The 23,532-nt window shown below is 39.0% G+C and overlaps 1 protein-coding gene across 4 annotated transcripts in view; it reads left to right on the forward strand.

The window, feature by feature from the left end:
* The first annotated feature begins 9,238 nt into the window (after positions 1 to 9,238).
* ST7 (suppression of tumorigenicity 7) overlaps positions 9,239 to 23,532 on the forward strand; it is a 249,460-nt gene continuing 235,166 nt past the window's right edge. For 2 of the 4 annotated variants that reach the window (XM_053896838.1, XM_053896839.1), the window contains exon 1: positions 9,239 to 9,616. In XM_053896838.1, the coding sequence (XP_053752813.1) occupies positions 9,466 to 9,616 (151 nt within the window). In that variant the 5' untranslated portion in view covers positions 9,239 to 9,465. The remainder of the gene's footprint in view (positions 9,617 to 23,532) is intronic. The other 2 variants (XM_019418043.2, XM_019418044.2) reach the window with 1 other exon arrangement.

Genomic DNA, 23,532 nt, shown 5'->3' on the forward strand with positions numbered 1-23,532 from the left:
ACCATGATCGTAACTGTTGTATGAAAAAAAAAATTTCTGCTGAATGTGAGCTGAGATTAAAAAGGTAACACTTTTGTAGAGCTAGGATACAGTCTCCCTGACTCCTGATTTAGTCAACCATTTATACCCACACTAAGGAGACTCTGGAAACTTGCAGCCGCTATGAAAGTCGGGACATACGCAGTCATATATCGCTGACTGAAGTCGCTGAAAGCGCTGTGCTCCTGTAGGAGGAGGCTTGGATGCCAGTAGTACTGCTCAGGGGGCTCAGCTGAGCCAGCAAAATGGGGTCTCCATTCAAACTTATTTTAGAATTAGCTGCAATAGGCAGCAACCTTGTGATTCAAGGGAACTTGGCAAAAATGAAATCGTAGTCAATATAGATTTCCAAACCACTGATCTTTAAAGGCAGGTACAGAGGAGCGCCTGGCTGGCTTGGTGGGTTGAGCCTCTGACTTCAGCTCAGGTCATGATCTCACAGTTGGTGAGTTCCAGCCCGGGCTTGGGCTCTGTGCTGACAGCTGAGAGCCTGGATCCTGCTTCGGATTCTGTGTCTCCCTCTCTCTCTGCCCCTCCCTGCCCACACTCTGCCTCTCTCTCTTTCTCAAAAATAAACAAACATAAAAAACAAATAAAAAAAAATAAAGGGGGTACAGTCAGTCCAGAAATACATAGATAATCTTTTAGGGTTTAGGCAGGAAATGCTAAAACTTTTATATTCAACTCGCCTTTGAAATGCCTAATATTTATTTTTATTGTGTACATAGTATATTGGTATTGTGGAACATATTAATGTATAAATTTAATGTATAAATAAATAGATATACACACTTTGGGAATGAGTTTAACTGTGTGTGTGTGTGTGTGTGTGTGTGTGTGTGTGTTTCTGCCAGCCAAAGTAAGAAGACCATTTCTCTAAGCCTACATATTCATTTACTAAATTCCAGATTGTTTCTACTACCTCATGATTCAAATCCCACGGCAGCTGATTAGTATATGAATTTGCAGTTTCATTTGCTTACCTCTATTTTCTCCATCTATAATTTCTTGGAACTCAGACCTTTATATGAACTAGATTAAAATGGCTATCTTGGGGCACTTGGGTGGCTCAGTTGGTTGAGCGTCTAACTTTGGCTCAGGTCATGATCTCCCGGTTTGTGGGTTCAAGCCCAGTCAGGCTCTGTGCTGATAGCTCAGACCCTGGAGACTGCTTCGGATTCTGTGTGTCTCTCTCTCTCTCTGCCCCTCCACCTCTCACAGTCTGTCTCTCTCTCTCTGTCAAAAATAAACATTAAATTTTTTTTTTAAATGGCAATCTTAAGTTTTGGGAAAAAGAATAGTTTTCTCAAAGTTAAATTTCTTTCCCATACATTGTTGTTAAACCTTTGCCAATGGCTATCATTTGTTTTCTAGAGTCCTCATAAACAATAAAATAGGTGAGTAAATAGTAAATTAGTTATAAAAGAAACAGTATAGGTTTTTTAGCTTGTCTGTTTTTTTAATGGTTACATGCTCTTAGCTATGATTTGTTTTATTGCAGGTATATAATATATTCATCTATCTATTCTTGCCTTGTATTATTGAATTACACTTAGCATGGTAAGGTTGAGTAAGGGCCCCCTGACACCTGAAATTTACTGATGTCTTAAAACACTTGAGAACATTATTTTCTTTTATGGCTTTGCTATCTGGCATGTGTCAATAGCACTAGGAAGAGTAGCTTTTTGAGCTGACATAAATTTTGTTTATGCACAAATAAATTGTTAGTTGCGAGAGCAGATTTTGAGAGTCGACAAGGGGAGGAAGTAAAGGCCCTAGACAGCTGAGGAAGAGAGAAGTCCCACTAGGAAGTGTGGAAAACAAACTGCATCCTACTTCCCAGTGTGCCTGGGAGAAGCCCTGTATCGTAAAGTCTGAGGAAATGAAAGAAAAGTTAGAGGTCATTTAGCCCAACTGGGACTGAGGGGGTTCCCGGGATATGGGACTTGCAGTTTTCAAACTGGGAAAGTCCCAGAAAACCTCATGCAACCTCCCACCTTCTGTAAGGCCCCCCTCCTACATGACAAACATAGGCTATTGCTATTTCCAGTTTCCAGATGAGGCTAGTGGTCAGCCGAATCTCTGTCAGAATACTCTGTGATGGAAAGCTAGTTAATGGGTCTGTTAGAGGCTGCCTCCTCAAACTGAAATATTTTCCCCTGTCATTTACATGCATTGTTCCTTTCTTGTAATGCAAAACACATAGGTCTCCAGTTTTATAAATTGAGAAAATCAACTTTATGAGAGGTAAAAAAAAAAAATCAAACAACCCTATCTCCCTTATTCGTGTTAAATCACGATTTAACATCGTGATTTCATTTCAATTCAGCATACAAGGCCTGTGCCAGACCCAGGAGGGGATCTAATAAAAAGACATGGACCAATGAACAAATCTGTAAAGTGATATGTTAGACACATTGACAAATATGTCTAAATATGGGAGTCCAAGTTAAGTGTCTTTTTTGGAATAAAAGTGTGTATAAATATGCAATGCATATAAGAAATAGAAGAGCAGCTAATTAAATCTAGGCCATAGCACGTTATTTGCTACAGTTTATTCAATCAGACTTGACAAGTTAATTCAAATCGGCTTGATTGAGTATGTGGACATCTTCAGCTCTCAGGTAGAATGACGAACTTTGATCAAAGGAAAAAAATGTACTGTAAAAATAGTACTATAAAGATAATTTAGAGTCAGGAAAGACTCAAGGGAAGCCACAGCTTCAATTATAATCCATATTCACTGTCATTATTAACAAGGAGATAAGACCCATTATAGTTAAATGTGCATAAGGTGCCAAATTTAGCAGCTGTGCAATAGCATTGAAATGCAAAATAAAAGGGAAATTTGGAATGATTTTTGCAAGGCAAAATAAAGAAGAGGAATTAGAATTGATATTAGAAATACAATTAATTTGGCTGGGGTGGGCAAGCACATTACTTAACACTAGCCTGAAATGTACTTTAAGATGAAAACAATCTTTTTTTTTCTTTCCATTTTTTAGATTAAGTTTCTACATGGGCCAAATATACCAGATGATAGTGAAATTTCCACTTTAATTTGCATGCCTAAGTATAGTCTTGCACATTAGAAATGGGAACAAAATGGAATGTAACCAATAAAATGTAAGTGAATACATCATGGTTAATTCTCAGTCACTTCGATTGTCAAATTCTCAGACATTTGAGAATAAATGCTCTGTATCAGTAACAAAGAAAAAACTAAGCTTATATAATGACTATCAGATTTTTCTTAATTCTGCCAATAATTCTATAACATGAGTGTAACCTGATTTCTGGATTTTTTTTTTCAGTGCAACAGATTCTTTGTTTAATTAATATGTCTAAATTTGTCAGGTGCTTTGGAGGTTTGTGTGCATGAACTTGAAATATGAAGCCAAAATCACAGAAGAACATGCTATGCACACAGCAAGTAAGTAGACAGCATACTATTTTTGTACTCAGAACTATTTTATATGATGGTTATTACTAGTGCTGGGTATTATTGAAATCTTATAATTTTTAGCAAAGAGGTGTCTAGATGTGACTCTGGATCCTGAAATTCTAGACAGTCATGGGCCAAAAATGCGCAGTTTTAAAATTAAATAATAAAATTGGGATAACTGATGGTGTTTTACACACACAGTAAATTTTGGACAATGGATTTTTAGTTTGATTAAAAGTGCTATTTTTTTAAATTTTAGTTTGAGTATCAAGAATGAAAGGAGTGTATACTATTATCATTTCTACACTATTTAACCTATAACTGAAAAACCAGCCCATCTTAGACTACCTTCCCAAGAGTAAAGATATTGATTATAATAGTAAGGAATAAATAGAATAAATAAAGAGAGTGAGTAATACTGTTACCTCACATGATTGGTTAGCCTAGGAAACAAAGGATCAGAAAGAACTTTAGAAGGTTTCTTAAGATATATATTTCTGGTCTTGTTTTTTTGAATATATGTGATCTCTCTGCTATCTCTCATATTTTTTCTTTTTAATCTCACTCATCTTCTAGTTTTCTCTCCTGAGTGTATTTCAGCAGTGTAAAGAAGACTGTAAAAATTTCCAAAGGAATATTATTTTTTCTTTGAAAATGAAGTACTGTCTCCACTGGCTAGAGCAGGATTTTAGGGTGAAGATAGGGTTAGGTTGCCTTCAGATTCTTTTTTTTTTTAAGTTTATTTATTTATTTATTTGTGTGTGTGTGTGTGTGTGTGTGTGTGAGAGAGAGAGAGAGAGAGAGAGAGAGAGAGAACAGATTCTTTTTACAAGGCCCTGATCATTCTATTTTGCATTCTTGCTATCAGGATTATTCTCTGTATCAAGAAACCTTGTCTTTTTAAAATAATATTGGTTTTTTAAAACAGATTAGGGATGCCACTAAGTATTGACATGTCTGTGAAAGGCTTTATATAGAAACTAAGATATATTTTTTAAGGAATAGGGGAACGAAAGTAAGTATGATTATACTCAATCATACAATTTCTAAACCTAGTCATTTGTCAGTCTTTCACTGTAAGATGACAATGTGTGTGCATGTATTCTTTATACATACAATATTACATCTTGGGGTCATTCTCCCTAAGTCTTTTGATATCTAACTCATCTTTCCAACTATATATGGATAGTTAAAATTCCATCCTTTCGATATCTCTATGAGAGAGTATGTTGTCTTGAAGAAGTTAGAAATGGAAAATTCCCTTCCAAGCCTATTTGTCTGCCCTACTGGTTTTCAACACTAAACTAGATTGGAGTTGCACTTATTCAGTTCTAAAGAAGTCACTAAATAAGGGTAACCAGTTAGTTAGGGTGTTATTCATGAATGTAGGGTATTGACTAATTCATAAATTCAACCAATGAGCGTGGGTGAATTTTTGTTTATTTTAACCAGAAACTGGAGTCAGAACAGTTATTTCTTTTTTAAAAAAGTTTTAACTGTTTTATTGTTTTGTGTTTATTTCTGAGGTATATTGACATACAATATCCTATTAGTTTCAAGTGTACATCATAATGATTCAGTATTTTTATACATTATGAAATGATCCCATACTAAGTCTAGTTATCCTCTGTCACCAAAGTTATTATGCTATTATTGACTATATTCCCTACACTGTACATAACATCCCAATGATTTATTTATTTTATAACTGGAGGTTTGTACCTCTTGGACCTGTTCACCTATTTCATCTACCTCCAACCCCTCCCCGCTCTGATAACCAACAAGTTGTTTCCTGTATTTATGAGTCTCTTTCTGTTTTGTTTGTTCATTTATTTTGTTTTTTAGATTCCACATATGGGTGAAATCATTAGGTATTTGTCTTTTTTTGCTGAATTATTTCACTTAGCATAATACCCTCTAGGTCCATCCATGTTGTTGCAAATGGCAAGATTTCATTCTTTTTTATGGCTGGATAATATCCATTGTATACATGGATATATACATATATATATATATATATATATATATATATATATGGATTACATATATGAACATCGTTTTGATCCATTCATCTATAGATGGACACTTAGGTTGCTTCCATATCTTGACTATTGTAAATAATGCTGCAGTGAACAATTGTATTGTTCGTGTATTTCTTTGTGCTTGTGTTTCTTTGGATTGGTGTTTTCATTTTCTTCAAATAAATACCCAGAAGTGGGATTGCTGGATCAGGAACAGTGATTTCTTGCATTGTAATCCCAGATGAACTCTGAAAATCACTTCCAAAAATAGATTCTTAAACTTATAAAAAAGTATAAACCTAAAGACTATAACAGCCAATATATGCATATACACTTGTAAACACCACTTACAAACAAAAGACAATAGAGAAATGATTTTAAAGAACTTTTTTCTTATTCAGCTCAGATATTTTATCAGACTAAGATACACATTTTAACCAAATGTATAAACTGATTTATGAGGAATTTAGGAGTGTGTTGTTTTTACATAATCCCCAGAAATTAATGGTCATTTAACTCCTATCATACAACTATGGGTAGTTACACCTGGTGGAAGACCAAATCTTAAGTTTTACCCCTGAATTAAATCTAAGATTAGTATTCTTTTTTTTTAATTTACTATTCTAACTTTTTTTTTTTTTTAATTTTAGAGAGAGAGAGAAAGGGTGCGAGTGGGGGAGTGGGGCAGAGGGAGAATCTGAAGCAGGCTTCATGCGTGGCACAGAGCCTGAGGGAGGTGGGGCTCGATACCGCAACACCAGCATCATGACCCCAGCCGACATCAAGAGTCGGCTGCTCAACCGACTGAGCTACCCAGGTGGCTTTATAAAATATAAGATTTGAAATTTCTTTTCATATGATTGATTTTCATTCCTTTATACAACACTCATAAGCATTTACTGACCATGTACTATGTGCCAAACATTAGCGCTATTTGTATTAGGAGATAAGAGGACTAAAATAAACAATAATAACATATTACCTAATATTAGAGGCCTCAATTTATTACTAGAGAGGAAAGATACTAACTAGGCATTGTGCTAAGCATTTTCAGTAGTCATCTCATCAAACCTTTCCAAAAGCCCCATGTAATAGGTACAAGTGTAATCCATTGAACAGATGATGAAACTAAACTGGCTCAGGGAAACTCAGTGACCTGTAAAGAGCACCCAGGTAGTGAATAGCAGGACCAAGAATAGAGCCCATCATTGTCTGGCTCCAATCCTATGCTTTAACAGCCTACCGTAAGCTTCCTGGTGTTGCATCTCAGGAAAGAGACAGTGAACTCTAGGAGGCAGGAGGGAGCTGGTGTCACAAAGGAGGTGATATTTTAAGTGCATCTCTAAATAAGCTGTCATCAGGCAGTTTGGGCAGGAAAGAAGGTTGGTGGGAAGAACATCACAGAAAAGTATACTACAAGCTGGTCCTGTGGAGCAGGAGGTTGAAAGGCATGAAAGAGAAGAGCGTGTATGCCAAAACTTTGGTGGTATGAAGAGTGTGTGCCCAGGATGGGAGATGAGACTGTGTAGGTTGGGAGGAGTGCCCTGCAAACCTTGAGTGCCATCTAGATTTTATCCTTGAGGTGGGCATTGGAGTAGGAGTAGGAGTGGAGTAGATAGGGCCATGAAGCATTTTAAGCAGGGAATGAGTTTTCAGAATTGTACTTTTAAAGGTAACTCTGGCTGAGAAGTGTGGAAGGAGGCGGAATGAGCCGGGATGAGGCATGGCGGTGGTGGTTGTGATGGTGGTGCTAGTGTTGCTTGTGGAGAAACCAGTGGCAGGAAGCCCACACATTTTTCTCTGTGAGGGATGATCAGGTTATGAGACTAAAGGCTATTGCGGGGGAATAGAGAGAAGTGACAGATCGGGGACAGCCCTTGATGCCCAATTAAATGTGGAGAGGAAAGGAGGTGAGAGGGACTCCCGTGCCTTCTGGGGTTGGGGGTGATCCTCAAATTTCTGAATTGGGGAGCTGGAAGGGTGGTGCTCATTCTGTGACAAAACTCTAGAAGGAGGAGCAGTTGGAGGTGAGTTTGGATGTGATAAGCTTGGGGTGACTGTGAGCCATTCCACTGGGAGATAGTCAAGAGGAGGCTAGACACATCTGGGTTGTTGTTATTTCGTGAATGGTTCTGCTCAAAAGAGCCACCCTTTACCTTTATTGTTATCCTGCCTATCCTACCAGTCACCAAGGCCTGTCAATTCTGCTGTCTTAAATAGTTCTTTAATGTACACCTACATACATCTCTGAATTGATCATTTGGATTTGTGGGTGTGTGTGATGCCAAATGACAGTAAACACCTTTGTGTTTCTACAAGGCTCTGCAAAATCAGATCTTCTTCAACTTTCTCTCTCTACACCGTTCCATGGAGAGCCTGCATTTCAGCCACACTGAAGCAGCCACACTTCCCAAGGGATCGTGCTGTCTTACTCTTGTGTCCAAGCACAAAGACATGTCTCCAACTCCAACCCCCATTCCTGGCTGAACACTAGGGAGAGGCAATAATGAATAAGACAGGCTGATCCTTCAGGAGGGCCTAGTAGATAATCAGAAAACTGTGGCTCATCAGAAAACTGTGGCTCATCTGAGTCATATTTATATCCTTTCCTTGAGGTTCACTGACAGCAAAAAGCAAGGCCCCAGGACGCTCATTTAAAGCAAGTAGGCAATTCTGTAGAGAATCTGGTGGTTACTTCTCATAACATAAAATAGGTGGTTCATGTACTCATGTTGCTTATTTCTACTGGAATTAGTGAAAATGTGAGAGTAGTTCTATTATGTATTATGCCATAAATACATCCTGTATGCAAGAAGTTAAAGAAGCTTGTTTTATTATAGAGAAAACTACAACTAGGCAAAGCAAAATTTATCATAAAATATTCTGCTGAATACTCAGAATTCTAAACATGTCTTGGCTGTAGATTGGATAACCTGCAATTACTCTATTACTATCTAATGCACAGAAACTGAAATTATTTATGGACAGAAATAGACTTTCAACTTTCATTTGGTAAAGGCAACATTTTATTCAGTCCAGACAAAAACATTTATAATAATCTTACTCAAACTAGCCCATTTAGAACAAGCCAAAATTATCCCAGAAAATTGTTTATATTAAAAACAGGCTGAGAGTTGTTTGAACTGTGAACCTCCCCCCCCCCCCCCCCCCCAATTAGAGGATAAACATTCTTCTTGTTAAGATTTCTTTGGAAAACCCCTGTGCTGCTCCAAGGAAGACAAAACAAAGGTAAATAGCGTGTGCAACGGAAATCTTGCTTAACAGCGTGATTTATTTTCCAGCCTACTAACCAGTGACGGGAGCACATCTATCTTTTCCCAACTGCCCTGAGTTTATTCATCCCTCTGAGTCTGAATTTTGAAAACAAGGAGTGGAGTGTAGAGTTTAAGACCTCTATGGGTCGATGTGTGGCATTCATCACACTGCAACTTAATTTTGGCTCGAGTTTAGGGTAAACTACTAGATCGCTTTGTGCCTCGGTTTCCCTGTCTACAGAATGGGGACTGTTGAAGGGGTTAAATGAGATCCTACAGAGCTTGGAACAGTGCCTGTCATATAGTAAACCCTCAACATATGTGAGTTATCATTATTAAGAGTTCCCCTCCGCGCCCCAGTTGGCCTGTCTTTCTAAATATTAGCACAATAAATATAAATGGCATCAGAACGTGAGGGGGCAGGGGCCACGTGATCCCTCCACGAAAGCCACATGTAGGGGCCTTCAGAGAGTTAGCAATAAGGCTGGAAAAGGAAAGGTAGGCGCGTCCGTGGCCCGCGCGATTTCCCGCCGCGCCCGCGTCCCGGGCGGCGGGCGGGCTCCGGGGGCGCCGGGCCACGGCGGCGGCGGCGGCGGCAGCGGCGGCGGCGCGAGCGGCGCCTCCGGGCCGGTGAATCATCCCGGCAGACACCGAGAGCCGCGGCAGCAGAGAGCAGCGCTGAAAAATGGCTGAAGCGGGCACGGGCTTTCTGGAGCAGCTCAAGTCCTGCATAGTTTGGTCTTGGACTTATCTCTGGACCGTGTGGTTCTTCATCGTGCTCTTCCTGGTCTACATCCTGCGTGTGCCCTTGAAAATCAACGACAACTTGAGCACAGGTAAGGCCGGGGCAGTCGGGCCCGCGGCGCTCGCCCCTCCCCCGCCCCGGAAAGTTAGTGCAACTCGCGCGGGGCCGCGGCTGGCGGGGGCGGGAGGCCGGGCGCGCGCTCGGGGACGCGCCGGGGCCCGCGCACCGGACGCCCGCGGCCACCCGCCGAGGACGCGGCGCCTCAGGTGGCCGGGCCCGGCGGCGGGGTCCGAGGAGCGTGAGGGGGCGGCCGGCGGCCTTTCCGGCCCCGCGGAGGTGGAGCCGCGCCGCGCACACGCCGCGAGGCGGGCCCGGCAGGCGGCGTCGGCACCGCGACCTGATCCGGCCGCCCTGCCGGGTGCTCGTCTGCAGGCGACAGAGAGGATGGGAGTCGGGAGCGAGGGCGTTCCCGCGGACGCCCCCTCGGGTGTCTGCGCGCGGACCCCGAGGTTCCCCTCGGAGTTAGACCGTGCCTTTCCTCACTGCCTCTCTCTGCCGAGGGTGCCGAACACCCGAAGTGTAGTCGCGCCGGGCGTCTCTCCCCAGGCGCCGGCACTCGGCCGGCGGAGGGCGCCTCCGTGGGGGTGCTGCCGGGGGTGCCCAGCTCTGAAGGCCCTCAGCAGGAGCCGAGCCGGGACCCGGGGGCTCGACTGTCCGGGCTGCGCCCTTGGGGGTCCGAATTTGAGCCCCCGGCGTTGAGGGGCGGGGCGGGGTCGCTGTGACTTAGAAGGGGAGAGGGATACCTTGTTAGGGGTATGGATGACGTGTCGGGTTAACAAACGGAATGTCAGAGGGACAAGGAGAGACGGGAAATCGAATTCGTGATGGTTTTAAGTGCTCTCTACCCTTCTCTGTACCCTCTCCCCGCCTGCCTTAGGCTCTGGTAACTAGCCTGTCCCGAATCTTTGATCCAGCTCCGCATGCTAAGGAAGTGAGTCCCGCATGTCTCATACCCACGGTCGTAAGTGAAGGTGATTAGAACAGGACCTTAATAAATTGGCAGCCAGCCGACTGAATCCTTAAAAAACAGCCACAAAGAAAATCCACACCGACAGAAACACTCCAGGGACAATTCAGAAACACAAAATATATTTTGAAGGAAGGGTTACGGTCCTTTTCGAAGTCTGGAAATAGTTGTGGGACTAAAGATAGATAGGTTTTTATTATTTAGTTAGTTTGGTTTAGTTTCGTTTCACAGTACTTTGGAGAATCCTTACAGCCCAGAATATGTATGTAATGGATATATTTACATACTGTTGGAGTCCAGGTCTGGTAATGCATTTTCCTGTGTGTTGTTAACTGCACTGAAACAGTTTTTAGAACGTTTGAGATAATCTACTCATTTTGTTAGATACTTGTGCTTTTAAATTCTAAACCTCAGGCACTTTGATAACTGTAACATGAACTCATGTTCATACTTACATTTGTTTCATAGTGACCCTGGGAGACAGGATCCTGCACCCTAGAATCATCCTGCCGTTTTTAATAACTTTTGCTCAGCCTTTGGATTTAGTCATCTCAAAGACCATGGCTTTCTGGCTATTTTTCATTTAGAGTTGCTGATTGTCACAATACATCTTCCTTGTTTTAGGCGAATATATCTCCAGGATACCTCTAGTCCCAAAGCCCTGTAATTTTGAGAAGTTATTTGAATATATGTGGTAAGGAAATCCTGTATTTCTTGATAAATTTGATTTTTTGTCTTCCCAGAAATTTATTGCAGGATTTAAAAAAATGTGAACATTTCCTATTTAATACAACTTTAAGATTTGTGTTTTGGAACACACATTTGCATACCACATTTTTTAAAAAGTAGATTAAATAATCATCCGTGTGTGTATTTGTGTGCATGTGCCCATAAGTGCCATTTATCAATCCTCTGTGCAGAACAGGCAAGAAGCAGAATACCTATTGGGAAACGATGTAGTTTTTAAGGGAGAAAATACTGTAGTTAGATCTTCTCCCAGCAACTGTAAATCTGGCATGTCTACAAATACCTTTGGTAATTTGTAAAGGGTTGTTGCTCTTTTGGGCTTGTAAGCGATAGAAAATGTGAAGACGTACAGGCCTTCAGGGCTGGATCTCATCAGATATATGATGGAGGGAGCCTGAGGCTGTTTTCTGTAGTGATGCTGGACTTCTGTTTTCAGTGTGGTTTTATGCACATTTTAGTCATAAAGGAAGGTAAAAGGAGAAGCATATAGAGACAACTACCTCTCTGCTATTTTTGTGAGAAGATGAGGAAAATGGGGACATTGTCCTTGCAGGGAGAGCTAGTGGATTCTAATGGGACTCATTTTTCTGTTCCTAAGTCCTGGTGCTTGCTCTTCCTGTGGCGGTGAAGGCGAGTATCCCTGCGGTTGCCACTGAGGCTAGAGCTGCCTTTAGGGAGCTGTGGGTAGCACAGGCTTCCTTCCTCAGGGATGGTGAAGACATCATCCCAGTTGGGCAGACTGGTGAGGCAGCCAGGAGCCCAGGGCTTCCATGACACAGCCCCAACTCTGTACTTTGTGGAATCTGGTAAAAATGTTCCGGAGTTGTTTTGGATATCTGCTTGGCATGTTCTTAATAGATTGATTACCAATGACAACTTTAATATTTCTGACCTCATTTGATCTGTTTTTTGATAAATGTGCTTTGTCTGATTTGCTCTTTAAAAAAATTTCTTGAATGCCTCCAGTGCATAGGACATTGTGACAGGTGCTATCATGGGGAAGATCTACAAGTTTGTAAAACTCAGGCAAAATTAGCAGTTTCCCACATGGGAAAAACTTTCCGTAATGCAAAGTGAAGCATGGCAAGGCAGTGGGAGCTTTTCTTGGACTGAACTTTGGAGCATGAAGAGAATTCTGTGGTTCTGAGTTGGGGATGCAGAAAGTAGTCCTTCCAAGGTCAGATTCAGCTGTGAATCATGTGGAATTTAAAACAATGAAAGAAAAAGACTTTAATGAACACTGATACCTTTGTTGCTCTTCTATCATGTATGGTTTTCCAAGTAAAAATACCTTTAAGGTTCTTTTTATGGTGTGCCCGAGTTCCATTGTTCTACTTCCTTACTACTACCATGTGGGTTTACTTGACCTTCACTGCATTGAGCCTACCTGTGCCATTTAAGGATAAAGTTCAGAGAATTCCACATAGGGAAAACATCACATTGGCAATGAGATCTTGCAATGAAAAATGAATTTTAAGAAAGATAAGGGAGAATACAAACATATTAGAAATAGCACACATTGGTTAGCTTTGATAATTGATTTTTTTTGATGCTCTGCCCTTGAGTTGGCTAGGAGAATGTTAAAACAGTTTCCTATGATTTACTGAAAATAGAATGAACTTTTAACATGATTTTTAAAAACTCCAAATTATGTTATTGCTTGTCAGTTTTCAGGTGAATTAATATATTAACATAATGGTTTTTCCAAAAGGGCAGAAAATTAATTGTTGATAGGAGCAGTCATGTAGGGTATTGTTCAAGAGAAACAGTGGAATAGATTAGTCTTTAAAAAGTAGCACAACTTTATACTGCAATGTTGATAGCACTTTCTCATCTACTCTGTGTTCTGAAATTTTGGATGCTGAATTTAAAACACTTTGCATGTTAACATCGTTTCTTAAAAAGGGCACCTTTGCAAGTTTTGCACCAGGCAGCATACGTGATTTTCCATTTCTTTTTATGTTTCCTGAAAAGCAAATTTTCAAAGGCTTTTGAAATCCTATTTAATTCCTTTTAGAAAACAAATGTAATAGTCTGACCTAGGCTTAAGTTTGTTTATATTATAACACTTTTTTTTTTTTTTGGTGTTAATTAAGGTGGTAAATACAGATGCAAAACTCTTGTATTACTGAGCTGAGATGAAACATAAATATCATGTAGGTATAACTCAGTTTTGAGTATTTTCATATTGGAAATAGTTGCTCTAAATGTAATTAATACTCTAGATTTCTGGTCTCAAAGGCTGCTTGCAGTTAATGTAGGTCTTTTACCCCTACTGTGCCTGTTGTCTAAAATGTTCTCCTCATCTGTAAATCCTACTCATCCTTCAGGACCAGCTTGCCTGCTGCCAGATGATCCTTTCAGCTGAAGTGCTGTTATCTGAGAGGCATGTTGGCAGATTTTACCTTGCATGAATTATTGTTTTGGGATTCTAATTCTTTGTTTTCCAGTATAATTTCTTGCACATAGGAGTAGTTCCTTACCATTCATTGGATGAATGAATTTCCAGGTTGTGGTGTACCCAGTGGGTTGGGATTGGAATGATTAAATTGATTAAACACGTTAGTGGGTATGTGCCTTACTTAAATTTTTAGCTTCAGATCCAGGTCAGAGGTTGACACAAAAACTTAAATTCTGTGATTGGTCATATGTGTGTGATTCATGGTGGTCCAGTTCATGAACACATGAAAGGATAATTTTCTAATTAATGTCAGCTTTGAGTTTAGGATATATCCCAGACATTTTAGTTGTCCTTACTTATTTTGGAGACATTTCTCTCAGCCATTAATGAAGAAATATAAATGATACTTATTTTAAAAAGATTTTTTAGGGGCGCCTGGGTGGCTCAGTCGGTTGGGCGTCTGACTTCAGCTCAGGTCATGATCTCACACTTCTTGAGTTCGAGCCCCGCGTCTGGCTCTGTGCTGACGGCTCGGAGCCTGGAGCCCGCTTCAGATTCTGTGTCTCCCCCTCTCTCTGCCCCTCCCCTGCTCATGCTCGGTCTCTCTCTGTCTCAAAAATAAATAAAAACATTAAAAAAAAAAAAGATTTTTTAAAATGTTTTTTATTTATTTTGAGACAGAGAGAGAGGGGGTAAGGGGCAGAAAGAGGGAGAGAGAGAGAATCCCAAGCAGGCTCACACTGTCGGTGCAGAGCCTGACTCAGGGCTTGATCTCACAAATTGTGACATCATGACCTGAGCTGAAATCAAGATTCGGATGCTTAAGCAACCGAGCCATTGGTTGAACAAATGTTTTTATATTCTTTAAGTGATAGTTTTATATTCTTTAAGATTCTTTCTAGCTCTAGGATTCTTTTGCAGTGTCTTGGGATAAATTTCATTGAGTGTAGAGTGTAGAAACAAGCAAATACATGGACTTAATATATGTGAACATATATATTTAGTGAATATATTTTTTCTGGTTTGAACTCTAAATCCTGCTGTATACAACTTCAGATACTATGCAGCTTCCTTCAAAGGCTTTCCATCTCACTGAAAGTAAAGTCCAAATATATTCTGCCGGCTTACAAAGTTGGATGATCTGACCCGTTCCTACTCTTCCTTTCTGAACTTCTACCACTCTTTCTTGAGATCACTCCCTTCTAAGACATGTTGTGATTTTTTTTCTTTATTCTTCAGCATACTTGCTTATTCCTGCCTTATGGCTTTTGCACTAGCTGTGCCCTCCCCCCCAGAATGCTTTCCTACTTGATTTTTGTACAATAGTCTTAACTATTCACATCTCTGCTAAAATTCACTTCTTTTGAGAGGTTTTCCTGATGACCCAATCTAAAATGACCATCCAGTTACTGTCATATCACTGTATTTGAATTCTCTGCATAGCAGTTAGCACTGTTCGCTATAGTTCTTATCTGTTTATTTATGCATTCTTTTAAAAAATTATTTAAATTCAAGTTAGTTAACATACAGTGTAGTATTGGTTTCAAGAGTAGAACCCAGTGATTCATCACTTACATGTAACACCCAGTGCTCATCCCAATAAATGCCCTCCTTAATGCTCATCCCCCCCGCCACCACCTCCCTTCCATCAACCCTCTGTTCTCTGTATTTAAGAGTCTCTTATGGTTTGCCTCCATTTTTATCCTATTTTTTATTCCCTTCCCCTAAGTTCATCTGTTGTGTTTCTTAAATTACACATGAGTGAAATCATATATTTATTTTCCTCTGACTGACTTATTTCACTTAACATAATACACTCTAGTTCCATCCATGTTGTTGCAAATGGCAAGATTTCATTGTTTTTGATTGCTGGGTAGTATTCTGCATATATATACCACATCTTCTTTATCCATTCATCAGTCAATGGACATTAGGGCTCATTCTGTAATTTGGTTATTATTGATTAGCTTTGCTATAAACATTGAGGGGCATGTGCCCCTTTGAATCAGCATTTTTGTATCCTTTGGATAAATACCTAGTAGTGCAATTGCTGGGTCATAGGGTAGTTCTATTTTTTAACTTTTCGAGGAACCTCCATACTGTTTTCCAGAGTGGCTGTACCGGTTTGCTTTCCCACCAACAGTGCAAAAGGGTTCCCCTTTCTCTGCATCCTTGCCAACATCTGTTGTTTCCTAAGTTGTTAATGTTAGCCATTCTGACAAGTGTGAGGTGGTATCTCATTGTGGTTTTGATTTGTATTTCCCTGATGGTGAGTGATGTTGAACATCTTTTCATGTGTCTGTTAGCCATCTGGATCTCTTCTTTGGAAAAGTCCCTATTCATGTTTTTTGCCCATTTATTCACTGGATTATTGTTTTTTTGGGTGTTGAATTTGATAAGTTCTTTATAGATTTTGGATACTAACCCTTTATCTAATATGTCGTTTGCAAATATCTTCTCACATTCCATCAGTTGCCTTTTAGTTTTGTTGATTGTTTTCTTTGCTGTGCAGGAGCTTTTTGTCTTGATGAAGTCCCAATAGTTCATTTTTGTTTTTATTTTTCTTGCCTCCAGAGACATGTCTAGTAAGAAGTTGCTGTGGCTGAGGTCAAAGAGGTTGTTTCCTGTTTTCTCCTGTAGGATTTTGATGGTTTCCTGTCTCACATTTATGTCTTTCATCCATTTTGGGTTTCTTTTTGTGTATGATGTAAGAAAGTGGTCCAGGTTCATTCTTCTGCATGTCGTTGTCCAGTTTTCTCAGCACCATTTGCCGAAAAAAACTGTCTTTTTTCCATTGGGTACTCTTTTCCTGCTTTGTTGAAGATTAGTTGGCCATGCATTTGTGGGTCCATTTCTGGGTTCTGTATTCTGTTCCATTGATCTATGTATCTGTTTTTGTGCCAGTACCATACTGTCTTGGTGATTACGGCTTTGTAATACAGTTTAAAGTCTGGAATTGTGATGCTTCCAGCTTTGGTTTTCTTGTTCAGTGTTACTTTGGCTATTCAGGGTCTTTTCTGGTTCCATTTTTAGGATTGTTTATTCTAGCTCTGTGAAGAATGTTGGTGTTATTTTGATAGGGATTGCATTGAATGTGTAGGTTGCTTTGGATAATATAGACATGTTAACAATATTTGTTCTTCCAATCCATGGGCATGGAATATTTTTCCATTTCTTTGTGTCTTCTTCAGTTTCTTTCATAAGCTTTCTGTAGTTTTCAGCATACAGATCTTTTACCTTTTTGCTTAGGTTTATTATTAGGTATCTTATGGTTTTTGGTGCAGTTGTAAGTGGGATCAGTTCCTTGATTTCTCTTTCTGCTCTTTCATTATTTGTGTATAGAAATGCAATTGATTTCTGTACGTTGATTTTATATCCTGCACCTTTGCTGTATTCACATATCAGTTCTAGCAGTATTTTGGTGGAGTCTTTCAGGTTTTCCATGTAGAATATCATGTCTATTTCTTTCTGTTGTCTGATTGCTGAGGCTAGGACTTCCTAGTACTATATTGAACAACAGTGGTGAGACTGGACATCCCTGTTGTGTTCCTGACCTTAGGGGGAAAGCTTTCAGTTTTTCCCCATTGAGGATGATGTTAGCTGTGGGCCTTTCCTACATGGCTTTTATGATATTGAGGTATATTCCTTCTATCCATACTTTCTTGAGGGTTTTTATCAAGAAAGTATGGAGTATTTTGTTAAATGTTTTTTCTGCATCTATTGAAAGGATCATATGATTATCCTTTCCTTTATTAATGTGGTGTATCACATTGATTGATTTGCAAATGTTGAACAATCCCTGCAGCCCAGAAATAAATCCCACTTGATCATAGTGAATAATTCTTTTAAGGTACTGTTGAATTCAGTTTGCTAGTATCTAAAATTAGTCTCTAAAAGGCAGCAAATAGATGGATCTTGTTTTTTATCCATTCTGATACCCGGTATCTTTTGATTGGAGCATTTAGTCCATTCACATTCAGAGTGATTATTGAAAGATACGAATTTAGTGCCATTGAGTTACCTGTAGAGTTGATGTTTCTGGTGATGTTCTCTGGTCCTTTGTATTCTTTTTTCTTTTTTTTTTAAACGTTTATTTATTTTGAGAGACAGAGAAGAAGCAGGGGAGGAACAGAGAGAGAAGGAGACACAGAATCCGAAGCAGGCTCCAGGCTCCGACCTGTCAGTACAGAGCCTGACGCGGGGCTCAAACCCATGAACCGTGAGATCATGACCTGAGCCGGAGTCAGTTGCTTAACCAACTGAGCCACCCAGGTGCCCCGTCCTTTGTATTCTTTTTTTTTTGCCTTCTCATTGTTGTCCCGCAAGTGACTGTAAACACCATGGGAGTAAGGGTCTTATTTTGTCTTACTGCCTATCCCCAGGATCTTGAACAGTGACTGTTTAGGGCCTAGGGCTTAGTATGTTTTGTTGAATGGAAAACTATGTCATTTGGTTGTGGTGACTCAGCAGTAGCACTGTTTTTTGGGAATGGCTTTCAAATCTGTCAGTATTCATTTCTTTCTTTTTTTAAATTTTATTTCATTTTTTCCTGAGTTACTTCAACGAACAAATCAAAGCACACCTGGTGGAGGGTCCAAACCACCACTACGAGTAGGGAGATAAAGCAACCAGAGTCACAACAACAGAAAGCATGTAACACACTCCAAAAAACACCTCCTGAAGGGCCAGGCCCTGGACAGTGTATGACCCTTCTTTAATATAGTAGTGCTTGCAGGTGCAGGACACATAACAAGCTATGAAAACACATAAGGGACGGAAAACTAGACAAAATGATGAAACGGGAGAATTCTTCTCAAAAGAAATTCCAGAAAGAAATGACAGCTAAAGAATTGCTCAAAACAGATATAAACAATATATCTGATGAAGAATTTAGAATAATAATCATAAGATTATCATTTAGTCATTTCTTATGAGATTGAGAATTGTGTTTACTGACTCTAAGTGATAAAGTCTACCCTGAAATTTTGACTGATGTTCCAAAATATTTATATGTTTTGATCCATTCTTTAGGGGTAGACTATAAGGAAAGCTATCCTTTTGGTCCATATTGTAAAGTAAGTTTAATATAAAGAATATTAAGAGTAAAAAAATTGATCGCATTGGGAGCCAGTTTGCCTAATATGACCTGAAACTTCAAACATGGGATTTGCAGAGTTAGGTACCTCATATTATCTGTAAGGAAGGAGCTTGGGATTCTACTAACATGGAAAAAGTTCTTATATATAGGGAAGGGCAGGGTAAAAGAAGAAAGATTTGGTTGGGAAGGCTTTCATAGCATTATTGTCAGGCATTATGAAACACACAGAAGCAGAATTTGAAGTGATTAGAAATACTTAAGCACAAGTTTTAATTCATGTATTTGCATATTCTTCCCACTAACTATAGAAGCATTTCTAAGTTTATATGAGAAGCCAGAATGAAAATAGTTTTAGCATTTAAGAAATGTGCTTTATTGCCAATTTCATTGTAATATTTTTTTCTCTGTAAAGTACTATCTGATGAAAGAAAGAAATGCCAGCTATGATGAGATGAAAGGAGCATTGAATTTAGAAGATTTGAGTTCAAATCCCAGTTTGCCATCTGCTGGGTATCATTGGTCAAATTAAGACTCTTCTCATTTACAAGATGAGGAGGATAATCTCTATTTCTTAGATTTATTTTGAACTCTAAATGAGATAACCTTTAGCACTGAGCCCTGAGCATAAATAATATTAGCAACCATATGTTGTATACCTGGTTGTTAGTCCATTTTGTGGACTCTGACTGTGTTTATTCATTAGTTAATTCATTCATCCACTGGTTTGTTTACTCATTCATTTGGAGAGGAGAGGCAGGTGCCTGTAGATTGAAGTATTATTCCTGTCAGTTATTATTTGGATCTATGATCTCATGTCAGTTATATTCCTCCCAGTTTCTGCACTTGTTTTCTGTGCTGAACAATTATCGTCCTCTAATATATTGCCAGGTTCACTAATGCTTCCAGGTATATTTTGCTCCTTATGAGCAAGGGCCATGCATGGTAAAGTCACATCTTAAAAATAGGATTGAATGTGAATCTATTGATGTGAACTAGGAAGGGATGAGGAATTAACCTTTACTGGGTTCTTCTGAGAGCAGGGGTTATGACTTTTTCATCTTTGTATTTCCATCACATGGTCATCACTCAGTGATAATATGTGAAAAGGTGAATGCATGAGTATTTTTAAGGCTTCCCAAGATTAATGGCAGTGGTGGTACTTTTCTTATTTCACTTCACCACATAAGGTTTTTCTTTCCCTTGGTTCAGAGGGCTGTTGCTGACACTCACCATTCAAGGCTGGGTTTATTATTTAGCTCATAACTGAAACTCAGAGAGATAGGGGATTCTGCTGAGATAACTGGGGCAAAAGCTCAAAGACAAGGGAGGAAAAAAGAGTGTTCTTGTGAATCAGAGGAGGTGTTTGCCCTAGGTGGAACTAATGGGCAAATTCAGAGCTGGAAAACACTACGGAGAAGGAGAAATAGTCTGGTGTAAACGTGACTAGTCAGATGATGCTCAGTGACTGGACATGGGGCTGGAATGGGATTGACAGCAAGTGTAGAACTGGACAAGTAGTACAACTTAAGGAGTATTTGTACTTGCTAAATAGACTCTAGTAGTCTGGGCATTGTATGAATATGGGTCATGGCTGAGATCATGGCATGAGTCTCTATGGCTGAGATTATTCGCCTTTGGTTTACCAGTCTTGTGATGGAATTGGTTCCTTGACTGGAGTGCAACTTCATATGAGATGATAAATTAATTGAATGAGAAAATGCTTTGTAGACTTTAAACTATTTAAATCCAAGGCATTGTAGTAGGTTGTTTCTCTAGAAGTTTGTATTCTATAGGCTTTGTCTCTCACAGGGAAATGGCAGGTTAAAATATATAATGGGATCTCATTTATCCTGGTCATTTATTCCTGTAAAGAATGTCTAAGAATTGCACTAAGCAGGGTAATGGTTTATTGTTGTTTTTTTTTAAAATTTTTTTGGTGTTTATTTATTTTTGACAAAGAGAGAAACAGAGCATGAGCAGGGGAGGGGCAGAGAGAGAGAGGGAGACACAGAATCTGAAGCAGGCTCCAGGCTCTGAGCTGTCAGCACAGAGCCCGACGCAGGGCTCGAACTCAGAGACTGCGAGATCATGACCTGAGCCGAAGTTGGACGCTCAACTGACTGAGCACCCAGGCGCCCCTATTGGGTTGTTTTTAACTACACAGGACTGAACATCTGTTTGTTGTAAATATGAAGCAATATCTTCTAGCATCCTCATTGTATTTGAGATGTCATTGTAAAGATATCTATAAAAGGTTTTTACTTTCCCAGAAGAGAGAGAATATGTAATGAAATTATTTTTTGATGTTACAGTGGAGTAGCTTAGTTGCTCCTGTGTTACTGTTACCAGTCATTCAAATATAGCGGACATTCCTGCAGTACCTATTGTGCTAAAATAAGAAACTGACAGGCTCCATTAGCCCCAGCAGTGTTTCATATTAGCTGTGGCTGTGGTCAGAGGAATCACTGTTAAATTCCCGCTACTAAATTTCTCAGCAAAATAAGGCAACATTTATCTGAGAAAGAATTTTTTTCTCTGAATTTTAGGAAACTGAAAGTGTGCTAGCTATGGGCATACTTTATGGAGTACCCTAACTTTGTTTCGTAAATTGACTTAACAGATCTAACAAAGGATGTTGGTTAAGGTCAACCTTTTTGAACATTTGAGAAAACTGTAGAGGGCTTTAAAGGATCTCTTAGGTCAGTGAGCAAGCACTATTTGTTATTTTTTTGTATAAAACGCTTAACAATTTAAAATAACACAAACATTTGAAACACTCCGAGGCATAAAAGTCTTAAAAAAAGAAGTAGCTCTATAAGCAGTTTGGGTCTAGATTTATGTGTGATCTACAGTTAGAGGATTTTTTGTTTTGTTAAGAAGTCTGTTGTAATACCATTGTAAATTGTTATTTGTTTTGCAATAGGTAGAGTATAGTTCTCTCTGTTAAGCTTTTCCAGTTTGTAGTCTCTTTAAGAGAATGAGAGAATGAAATTTACTTTTCTACCAAATTGATCTTTTCCTTTATTTGCTAGGTACTGTTTATTGAGCATTACTAATAGAACTAATAAAATGATGCTCTTGGGGTGTTTATTATATTCACTTGACTCCATTGGTGTCCTTTCCAGGATATACATTTATATTCCTATAATGGCACATACTAAGAACTGGTGTGATCTGGTTTGTGCTGGTGGGCAATTCCCATCCTCTGTCATTGGTATCTTTTATTTAAAATAAAACAAGACAAAGAAAAAATAAAACAAAAATAAATTATACTTTTCTCAGTTCAGGCTTAAATAGAATACTTGAGATTGTGGTTTAGAGAAAGTTTTTCTTAGCTTATTTGGCTCTGCTAACAAAGAGAATATTTTAAACTGCACCCTTACATTTGAGAGATGAAGTGCAAGAAGCTAAATTATAATATTTAAATATTAGAAACTTGCTTCTCAATTATTTTTTATCTAAGCCAAAAGTTATATATGCATCATCATTATCACTCAGTAAAACTGTGAAAATGTAATATATACAATTTTATAGAAAATCTAATTTGTTGGAGAAAGGCATTATCCTAAAAATAAACTTTTTCTTTCTTTACATTATTGGAACAATTAAATTCTTAGAGGGAAGTACAGAAGCACTGACAATTAAGTTTCAACAAAGATATACAGATATTAGTTTTGGTTATAGAAGTATTCATAAAAATGTTCAGTTTTTACAGGTTGTGTATTTTGGGTTTTTTTTGTTTTTGTTTTTGTTTTTTGCTTAGCTACAGAAAATACTGTAACTATTTCTGCTGGATTTTAAAAGACAGTTAAAAGAACTGTGAATCTTAAAATGAGCACTTTTAGTTTTAACCATGGGAATATATGTGATGGAGAAAACAAGTAAGATACTTAAAAAATATAAGGCAAACAACATGTTACTGTTTAAGTGGGAGGGGATCTAAATTCAAAGCTTGCATCGAAACTGTTAAGAGAGAACAGAGATTTATTATGGCCCAGTCTAAAGGGAAAACTTAAATGATACTAGTATGTGTAGTGATTAGCAGACTGGGACTAACCAGGGAAACAGAGTTGTGTAACAGTGAGGGTATCAGATGGGCTTTTCCCTACTGTGTCTTGAACATTATGACCACCCATTGTTTCATGTCTAGCTTACTCTCTAGGAATAAACATGACTTAGAAGTAGAACATAAATGCCTTTTTAATGTATATTCTTATGTTTAGAATACCTGCAAAAACAAAAGGAGATATAAAAACATTTAGACATTAAGACAGTACCTTATTGGTGGATTACATTACTTTGTTGCATTTATCTCAATAAAATATTATATTTCACTCAAAATATGCTCTTGATATGTGAATTCCATTAATACTTAGCTTTATAGGAATCTCTTTTTGTCATTGACTAGCCAACAAGAAGATTGAAGAGTGGGGTAGGTGTGGAGAATAGAAATGTGAATAAGACATGGTTCCTGTCTTCAAGGTCCTTGGTGCAGAGAGGGAAAGAGAAACAGGCATACAATCAACTGTAATCCAAAGTAAAATGTGCAGAGCCCAAAGGAGCAAATCAATACCAAACACCAAGGGATGAGAAAGCTTTAAATTCATGGTGGAAGTTACTGAGTTAGACCTTGCTCTAGGAATCCCTGAGGCTAATGGAACTGCATTAACAAAGTGCCTTCAGAACTTGGTGCCTTCAGGACACTGCAAATGTGGCTGAAGGATGAAAAAGGAA

This window comes from Panthera pardus, unplaced genomic scaffold, assembly GCF_024362965.1.
Source record: "Panthera pardus isolate Hobbes unplaced genomic scaffold, ASM2436296v1 HiC_scaffold_8, whole genome shotgun sequence".
NCBI lineage: Eukaryota > Metazoa > Chordata > Mammalia > Carnivora > Felidae > Panthera > Panthera pardus.